We start from the raw sequence: 10,697 nt of genomic DNA, 5'->3' as shown, positions 1-10,697 counted from the left end.
GCATTCACGGTGTATAGTGTACTATCTTCAAATCTATATAGAAATTGACCCTACTTTTAATCTTCATTTTTATTAATAAATTATTGGATTCGTTCTAGTTTTATTGTAATGGAAAATAAAATATTATAAGCTTTTATATATTTAACAGTCGAAATACAATGAGTTACATCACAATTAAATAAAACAAGAATGGTATTAGTGAAATTTCACGGTTAACTGTAACTAGCTAATAAAAATCTTGAAGTGAAAAGTTTTGCAGACTGCTGTGTTTTGAACACCCACTGTGCAAAGATTGTTTATGTATCAGGGTAGCAAGAAATATTTACAATGCACGTAGATGCAAAAAGAAACCACTTTGCATCCTGTGCTGTTAAATAATCTTTATTTTAAAATAAAATGTTTGAGGATTTCAATTCTTCTAGTTATGGGCACTTGATTGCATTTTCAATTTTTTATGTTTGTTTACTTAATAAAAATCTGCATACCGGATTACATCACCTCTTTCTATTAAACATCTACGTTAATTAAATATCTTATTAATTTAGCCAGTTTGCATTGTATTGGATAGGAAGACTTCAACCATGGCAACTTGTAAACAAACAGCTTACGAACTTATCCAAGATGTGTTTTCACCTTGTATTGCTGTTTTATGTAGTAGTGATGTTGAACAAATTTGTGCAAAAAATAATCTAACATTTGTTCAAATGGTACAACCATTTTGCCGTCTAAATACTGAAGGTAAGATTTTGTTGAGTCTAAAAAATATTAATGAATCAACTTCCTTGTAATTAATTCACCTGCTTTACAGCATCTATTAGAATATATTTTTATCAGTAATATTTAACATTTGATTGCTCTATTTATTTATTTTAATTTTATTCAATATATATGAGATTTTAAACTAGCAAAACTCTAATTCTTCATAAAATTGTTTATCATATCTAAACATTTACAACTATTTATATTTAGGAAACTGATTGCAGGATAAAAGATAGTAACTGTCTATTTTTTTCTGAGAAATAAATTTTGAAAAGAATATCTCTTCTCCCACTTCAAAATAATATCACAAAAATGAAGGACAAATACCTTCATTTAGCAGTATATTAATGAATGCATTTTTATAAATTTGAATAAATAATTTGGGGATAAAAAAAAAAAGGAAAGACATGGGAACAAAGTATATCCATGTACAAATGGGAATTTTTTAAATACAGGAGAATCCTCTTTTGCGAATCACCTTGAACTTATTTTCATTATTTTGTCATACTCTCCAACAGATATGAAAATTGGGTGAAAGCTATGGAATTGTGGATATATAATGAAAGATTACTATATATATATGTGTGTGTGTGTGTGGAAAACTACAAAATACTTTGAAAATACCTATTTCCCAAATCTGTACTCACAACAACACAGATAGTGGAAGAAATTGTAGCATGGTTGGAAGAAAAAACTGGAGTTTCTCTTTATAACAAAAATAGATATTTGAGTTTGTTATGATGTTAAACTGAGCAATGAAGATTTAGAAATGCAAAAGTGCTGATTTATAAAACAAAATTTTAAATGTCTAATAAATAATGTCAATTGATTTGATCAACAAAATTATATATAATTTTTTAAAAAGATATTTTATTTATATATTTAGCCAATAATAAATGTCTGCTAAATAATTTTGAATAATGTTTGAAAATATTTGTTTTAAATATTTAAAATTCTTAGGAAATATCTGTTTTTCAACAATTTGTTGATATAATGTTATATATAAAATATTGATAAGAAGTGCTATTAATTACTGGGTAACCATTGTTGGAAGTTAGGTGTTGTATCGAATTAGAAATTTCCAATATTACATTGTATTAATTAAAGCAACTTTCTGCATCCACTTATTACTATTAGTAGTGATAGCATAAAAAGGATGTATCATGACGACAAAGGGTGGGGAATGTAAATAGTGAAGAAGTTAGGTGCAAGAAAGTAATTCGTGATTAAATGGTAGAATCCTTGTTTAACAGAAGTACAATATTTAACCAGATTTGCTAAACCCAAGTGACTGTTTGTGATGGATATTATTTTAAGGGTTAAATATTCAAGGAAGAATTGAAAACAAATGTAATTTAATCATTGAATAGTACAGATATATAAATATGTGCATTATGTACACAAATAATTATTTTAACATTTAAATACTCTGTTTTTGAATTGCCTAAAAATACCAATGTTAATTTTTACAGGTGGTATAATTTTGAATTATTTTCTCCTAAATTTTCAACTTATATCGAATAAATTTTTTTAGCTTTTAAATTTCTCCAGATTATGCTTAGCAGGGGGGAAATAACTGAATATTATAAAAAAATTGTTAATTTTATAGCTTGCTATTTAAATTCCTTTTATTTTTAGACTTGCATATCCAGTTATTCTAGGTTCTAAAAATAAAACAATTTTAAAGAGTATTATTTGAAAGTTATTAATGTATTTCATAGCATAAGCTTACTTGAAATAGAATGATAGCTTTAATTAATAAGGCTTAAAAAAATCTAAATCAGTTAGTCACCAATTGATTTTTTAGATAAATTAAAGAATACCACAAAATTGCTAAACTGTAATTTTTTAAAGGCAATAAGCTACCTAAAATGGTAACCTAATCTTACTTTTTAATTAAAATTTGGCAAATTTTGTACTTTGGTAAAAACTTGCGGCAAGATTTGATTTTGGAATCTGGGTCTCATTCCTTAGTTTTGTGTAGTTCTTTATTCTTTTACTGCATATTCAAGGTGCACATACTGATGTTTCTTTTTACCATTATTTGTGATGTATCATTAATAGAATGAACAATAAAATGATAAAAAGTACTATGTATTTTATAGTTATGTATAATGTATGGAGTTTGTAGAATGGTAAATAGGGAAATATGTCCTGTTTGTTATTTAAAAACTAACTTTTTTTCTTTGTTTATGTTTATGGTGGTATTGACTAATGAATTAATACATTTAATTTTAAATTAATTCTTATCTTTATTTAATATATTCTCTCTTTGTTTTTATTAAATAACATTTGAGCACTTCCTAACAGTCTTTATAGTTAAGCTTTCAAACTTGAGAGCTGAATGCTTTTGACAGAGACAAATTTAAGAGTAAATAGTGCTTCACACCATATCATGTACTGTTATTTAAAGAAAAAAAAATTATGTCTCTTATGAAAGAGAGGAAGGAAATTTTACATTAATCAGAATTCACTCCTTAACAGAATGTTAAATCTTGCTTTTAGTTATTCTTAAGCAAGAGATTTGTTATACAATTTTTGTCACTACAAAAAAAAATTGATTACCCCCCCCCCTCCTCTTGTTTTACAACAATTATAGTTGTCATGAATATGAAATGTGTGTGTATATACATATATATATATTGTCTTTTAAATACAATAGTAGATCTTAATGTTTCCATAACTTAATTAGAAAAGTTTTAGAATATGAGTTTATATAGAATATTTTATCCTATTTAGATATCTATAATTCATAAACATATTTTTCATTGTATGTATCAATTTTTATTGAATTTCTTTTTTAGTATGTTTTTTCGATTAAAATTTCTGTTTCAAATTATTATTACTTTTATGTACCTTTTAGTGAAATGTTATACTTTATTCATTTATCTTAACTTCATTAATCTGATGAATATATTGATCTGAATTTTACAGCTATTATGATTAATACATGATAATAGTTATATGGAGGAAAGTAACTGGATGCTTTCTTTTATAGTTACCATCCGAGATCCCAACAATGTGCCCTGTACCATCAAAAACTTTAAGTTTAATATGAAACATCTGCATTCTCAGCCGCCATCTCCTACTGCTGGGAAAAAAATGATGCATGATGCTGTTGCTTCAAATATTACATCTGCTACTGATGGAGTTCTAATGAATACTCTGTCTACAGATAATTATTTTCTAAAATATTCTCGTTAGTATATATTTTATCTTCTATTTTGAATTCTGTGTTATTTTAGTCTCTGTTATTTAATATCTCTGTTATTTTAGTGCATTTTTATTTTTTAGAATTGATAAGATATAGTAGAGATTCATTATTGCATCAAAAAATTTTGATGGTGTAGGAACTCCCGCAGTATTCTGCACTTCATATTTGCTGTGTTCTATTTTCTTTAATGTAACAATGGCTTGGAAATTCATTTTGACTTATGAGATTCCTAACATTTTTTAGATAATTACTTACACTTAATTTATAGCATTATTTTCAAACATTTGCAACACATGCAGAAATGGGAAAAGTTTTGGAATCCTGAAATAATAAGCTATAAATATGGATAACATGAACATTTTATTAGTGTATATACACACATATATAAAAAAGTAATTCTTTTTCTAAATTCATATTTAATATTTGTTTATTTTCTTTAAACAGCTTCAACTCCATGGTTTGAAGCATACAGAGAAGTTTTCTTCCAAGTCACATCATCTCCTGAACATGAATTTGTCCATAATTATTTGTCATGTATCCTTATGCAATATTTTTTTTCAGTCTTTACTTCTGTGATAATTTCAATATAACATATTAAATTTATATACGTTGGGTACATATTCATTATAATTATCCAACAGTATTAAAATTGCTTCTATAAATATTTTTAATTAATTTTTTTTTAATTTATTAATTTTAGTGAGGGTTTTTTTTAAATGAGATTTTTTTTTTTTTTTTTTTTTGGTGATTGCAAATGTTAAGAATTATGCATTATTTGAAAAGATAGCATGTTACATATGTGTAAAAATAAGTTAAGTGAAATCATGAAGCCGTCTTAATTGCTGTTTTAATGTAATCGAAAGTTATGCTTTAAAAAGTTTACATTTCAAAAGTATATATTTAATAGCATTAAGAATCATTTATTAAATGCAATGGTTCTTCTAAAATCTGATCTTTTAGCAACCTTTCCCTTCCAGCAGTCCAGCATTTTCAGAAAGGCCCTTGAGGAACGAGAAAGGAAAAATAAATTCTTGCATGTTGTTGTCAGTGACCTTGGTACAATATAAACAATAAGCTACTGCTCAAATTTTGTTATTTTTATTACATATTGTAGAATTTTTTTTTAATGTCATGCAATGAGCATATCTTTTGCAATTCAAATGCATTTTTAAATGAAAATATATTTATCTGACTGTCATCTCAACCAATATCTGCCAGGTTACTGAAATGTTGGAATCAAAGTAAGATATGTAGATTATAGTTAAGTGAAATAAAGCTATAAAAATTTTATTTGTTTAGAAATGATCAATTTTTTCAGCTTATTTGTAACGGACAGATTTCATGTAATATTTTCTGATATATGACATATTTCTAAGTCATAAATGCTTCCTTGACATAATTTAGGTATATTTGTTGTATCATCATCTCATCAAGATCCACTTAGCCAAATCAATGAACTCTCTCAGCAATTAACACAACACCAAAATAATCATAGTTCCAGATGGTTTTTCTCATATGTGTTTACCTACTATCTACTTTTACATGATGTATCCTCTGATGATTTAGGAAAGTAAGTCTTCATGTAGTGTAAAGCCCAGATTAATTTTACTTAAGGCACAATTTAAAAAAAAACCAGTATTTTATTTAATTTACTTTTTATGACTATTGTATTGAGAAAATTGTCAGTAAAATATTTAGTCTTATAAAGCTGTTCTTTTATTATGAGTTTTTGTGCTAATGTTCTGAATTAAATTTCTTTTTTTTTTTAAATTTATCCGGTTTTTATGAGTGAATTTTATTTAATTTGTCTTACATTTAAGATTTAATTTGTCTTCTACCTTAGAGCTGAAGCTGTTTATCAGAGCATGAAGAGTTCATTTGGTGCCACATCTTGTCATTTACTTCAAATAAATTCAATTCCTGAATCTGCTCAAACTTCAAATAATAGTAAAGATTCAAATGATACAGTTATGGCTGATCCTTGGAGCCAGTTCCTTCCAAAGTATTATGTACAAAATGTAAGATTCTCTATTATAATATGTTTCATTGTGTTGATTGTAATATTTAACATAGCTATAAAGAGATATTCGTATATATAAAATTGTATTTATTATTAGAATATGTGTTATGTTAAAGTAATTATGAAATTTGAATGTTAATTAAATAAAAGTTTTTAAAAATAATTGAATTTAAAGTTTATTTTATAAGACATCTATTTATGAAAATATATATATATATATAATTATCATATTTTTGACAAAATGTTTGAAGTTTTATTGTTAAAAAATTTAATTAATTTTTTAATGTGTTTTTTAGAATATATCAAATAACCAGACTTCAGAAGAAAATTCTATAGATGTTACAGATGAATATAAAGGAGGTTTGTTCTATACTTTCCAGAATATTTTTTCCTCTTAATTTGAGAATTGTATCTCATTGTACATTATTAATTTATATTTGCTGAGGTTTTTTTTTTTTTTTTTTTTTTTTTTTGCTGCTAAGAGATTCAATTTTTCTGTTAAAAATGAAGGAATTCTAAAGCAAAATTAAATTTCCATTAGTTGAGAAGGAAATATTCCCTCCCTCCCCCCATTTGCTGAAAAATTTTAACATCCAAATTTTTTGTTTAAAGTACTTTTCTTTTGGTATTTTCTTTAATATTGTTACGAAAAATAGTCCAAATCTTTCGAGTGTGTCTATGGTGAAAGTCTTACTGGTTCAGTAGTAAATAATGATACTTTATTCTGCATAAAAGCTCAAATGCATAGTAACAAAATATAGAAAAGACATATAAAAATTGCTCTTGCAAGTAAGCTTTCATTATACTGCTCTCTCATCAAAAGAATGCAAATGCTCAATCTTGATATAGAAATTTTTCTTGCAGTTAAGAAGTTTTAAACTATTTGTTTTGAAAAATTATTGAAAGATGATAGTAAAACATAAGCAGATAAATTTCTTGTATATCTGTTTATTATGAAAATATTTTATATTCTTCATTATAGTCAGTTGAAATATGTGTTTTTACATTGTATTTACATTATTAGCGCAATTTTCTGCAAAATATGGAAGACTTTTAAACTTTGGAATTTTGTTATTAAGAATTATCTTTATTAGATTATTTCATTTTTTAAATTTTTTTCTGCTCATCCATTTTTATTTTTTATTTATTTATTTTGAAAATGCAGTAAAAAATAAAAAAGGAAATCTTGATATTTTTATAAAAATATTTTGTTTTAATTTGTATAATGCATAAGGGATATAGACTCAATTTTCTTCAGTTAACTAACAGTGCAAAGCCTCTTTTCTTATAAATAAATTCACAAATGTCTTTTTATGGAATTTATTACCAAAATTGATTAATATTTTAAAATAAACATGAATTTACAAATTAAGAGACATTGTAGTCTCATATATCCACATTGTAGTTTCCATCTATAGTGTAATCTCAGATTTCTTTAGGGCAATCTGTCCTGAATGCTACAGATTAAATAGAAGCCTGTATTGATGTTTCTGAAATATAACATTAACAACTGAGATCTTTATTTGTTCGTATCTTCAGCATCTAAATATGGAATCAATTTTCCACATTTTGCCACTAACTTAGCAGCTTCATGGCCTCTTTTCTTTTCAGATTATCAGATTCTCTCAAGTATTTCTTTACATTTTTTCATCTGATATTGCTGGATGCCCCATTACTATTTATTTAAAGCAATACAGGGTCAACAGATGTATTACTTAGGTCTTCATATGATTGCTAACTGCGAAAAAAAAATTTCCATTATTCAGAAAAGATAAACAAATTGGAAAACTATTTGATAGTATTGTCACAATTGATGTGTATAAAAATAGAATTAACTAATAATATTGTTTTAAACTCAATTCTGTTAATTTAGTTGTAACTAAAATTTTATTTAAAATCTTTTTGGCATCATTTTCTTTTGCCATCGAGTGCATTATAAATCTTAATATAATGTGATAAAAATTTTCATTTAATATTTCAAACAATACTGGAAAAACAAACATCAAATGTCATGAGTAAGATGACTCTTTATCTACCAATCACAAAGTGAATAAAATACAATGTTTACATAAAAAATGTTCATATAATAGATATAGATTATCCATCATTTTTTTTTTTTTTTGGCAATTTTTATCATAAATGAATCCATATTCCATATGTATACCATAAAGAATGTGATGTGTCATTAAAATTATGGTATTCTAGATTCTATTTTGTCTATTCTAAATTCTATTTTGTCACTTTCAAAAAAGAAAAATTACTTTAAAATTTATTTTAAAAATAATTTAAAGATTTAATATGGTTTATATTTTTAGTGAAATCAATGAAAATTTACTCTACTAATTGGTGTACATAGAAAAATTCAAGTCATTATTTGTTGCGATTTTATTTTTCTGTGATAACAAAAAGGAAATGCATTGTAATTTGTTGTAATGAATTTATTTTTCCTAATACTCATTACTTGTTGCTGACATTGTTCTGATTGACAAGCAAGAAAATTTGAAAATTCCCCCTCTCCTAAATAGGTGATTCCACATCAAAGTGTATGCAAGAATCTGGTGCCATTCATCATCCACTACTCTACAATTCAGATACAGATGCTTTCAGTTCAGATTCTCCAGTAAGAAGAAAATTTTAAAACTTCTTTAATTTTTTTGAAGCACATATATTGAACATATTGTATGGCATGTATTGAACTTGTCCTTTCCTTATTAAACATAAGAATTCTGCCATTTTGCTGAGATGAGCATAAAATTTTTTGTTCTAGCTGTAATTGATTCTCTAAGTAAATAAAAAATTAATGATGAATTAATTTTCTTGATTCTAATAAGTATATACTATTTTTTGTTATTTAATTTTCTGTATAAATTTATTTAATTTTCTGGGAGTTGGTCGTCTTTTGAGACATTATTTTCTAAGAAAAAAACTCCACTAAACAGTTAATTTTATTGAAATAACTGAGAGTAGGGGGGATAAGAAATTTTTATCTATTAAGATTCCATTTTAAACAATTTTCATTTCCTGCTTCATTATATGATTGACATCACATATTTCTGGAATTGTATTTTTTGTAACAGAAATGATTAAGGGTAATTTTGAATAAATTATCTTTTTTTTTTTTTTTTTTTTTTTTTTAAATATGAGGCTTGATAATTTTCCTACAAGCATTAATATGTATAAAAATATACATGAAAAAGTATATATATAAGTATGAGTATGTAGTAAGTGTTAAGTGATTGGTAGATGGAGTTTTCATTTAAAGCTTATTAATACATTAAATAATATCATTGTTAGTTCAGCATCATTTTATTTATATGTTTTAACCTACTTACCCATACAACCAAATCATTTATAATTTATTTTGTTTCTTTTTCTGTTTTTCTTCCTCTTTCCAAAAATAAATAAATTATATATTTTATAATAGAACTGAATGTCTCAGAATATTTACTAAAAAAAATAATAATAAACTAGAAACCTTCCACTCATCTAAATTACTTTAAATTTGTAACTTTTTGTTTTCAATAAAAATTAAAACTATTTTATCTCAAACGTTAATTATAATATCTTTGAAAATGATGTTGAAGCTTAATATTGAAAGCTTTATCTATTCTTGTTTTTGAATATTCATATTGTTGTATTTTTAAAACAGTTTTTGCTATTATTTAAAATTTATTTAATAGTCCAATCAAATTGACTTGTAAAAAATATATAACAGCTATTTTATTGGTTTATTTATTTATTTACTGTTTCCTATCCAAAAAGGCCTCAATAGAATCAAATATGTTACTAAATAATTGGTGGAAATTTAGGCTCTGATTTTTCATATTTAAATAAAAGTTAGTAAGCTGAGAAAAAAGTTTTTGAAAATAAGGCTGTAGATATTAAAAAGACCTATAAAATAGGCTGTAGTACATTATGATAATGCAATTATATTGGGAGCAAATTTTATAAAAACTGTAAATGTGATAAGATATTTTTTTTTATTGAAGCTAAATTTTTGAAATCCTATTTTAAGTACTTGTTACATAGAAAGAAATACCCAATAAAAAGCTGAAAACGGTACCTGTATTACTTTTTAAAAGTTTGATTTTGTTAGGGGGAAAAGTGTTGCCAAAAAATATATGTAAATACTTTTCTGTCAGTATATATATGTATATATGGGGTGTTATATTATGAGGCTGACAGATTTAAAGAGTTTTTAGAAGGCGACAAGAGGAACAAAAATTTTAATAAAAGATGGTGTTAACAGTCCATGTTTAGTGGGTGCAAATTGCAAAAAACACATGTCAGTTTTGACGCTATGCTGTAGCAACAAAAAGTTTAATAATAACTGTAAAAAAAAATTTTTTTGTTTTATTATTACTTGAGTTTTAGAAAGTGGCTGTTGCTGACATCATTGCATAATCTAAAATTTCGTAAAACTGATTTCTGGATGCACTGGAAGATGCCATGTTCTGCTTTTGATGTCTACCACAGGATTGACAATCCATGCTTTGACATCCTCTGTTGTGTCCATGGACGTTGCCTAAGCAAGTGATTTAAATTGATTCCACTAGAAAAAAGTCACACAGATTAAGATTTGATGATTGTGGGGGCAAGCAATAGGTTCTTCACATCCAGTTCACCTTTTTCATATTTAACATAGAGCTGATTATGCACGTCTTGGAGAAAATGTGCAGGAGCACCTACATGAAACATATGTTT

At 25.5% G+C, this 10,697-nt stretch overlaps 1 protein-coding gene across 2 annotated transcripts in view; it reads left to right on the top strand.

Moving 5' to 3' along the window:
* The first annotated feature begins 251 nt into the window (after positions 1–251).
* Positions 252–10,697, top strand: part of LOC129984095 (trafficking protein particle complex subunit 8-like) — a 38,590-nt gene continuing 28,144 nt past the window's right edge. For both annotated transcript variants that reach the window (XM_056093876.1, XM_056093875.1), the window contains exons 1-7: positions 252–738; positions 3,758–3,958; positions 4,418–4,507; positions 5,378–5,543; positions 5,817–5,991; positions 6,290–6,353; positions 8,519–8,613. In XM_056093876.1, the coding sequence (XP_055949851.1) occupies positions 582–738; positions 3,758–3,958; positions 4,418–4,507; positions 5,378–5,543; positions 5,817–5,991; positions 6,290–6,353; positions 8,519–8,613 (948 nt within the window). In that variant the 5' untranslated portion in view covers positions 252–581. The remainder of the gene's footprint in view (positions 739–3,757; positions 3,959–4,417; positions 4,508–5,377; positions 5,544–5,816; positions 5,992–6,289; positions 6,354–8,518; positions 8,614–10,697) is intronic.

This window comes from Argiope bruennichi, chromosome 9 (assembly GCF_947563725.1).
Source record: "Argiope bruennichi chromosome 9, qqArgBrue1.1, whole genome shotgun sequence".
Classification (NCBI taxonomy): domain Eukaryota; kingdom Metazoa; phylum Arthropoda; class Arachnida; order Araneae; family Araneidae; genus Argiope; species Argiope bruennichi.
Note: the sequence above shows the minus strand (reverse complement) of the source record. Positions and strands in the feature narration are given on the sequence as shown.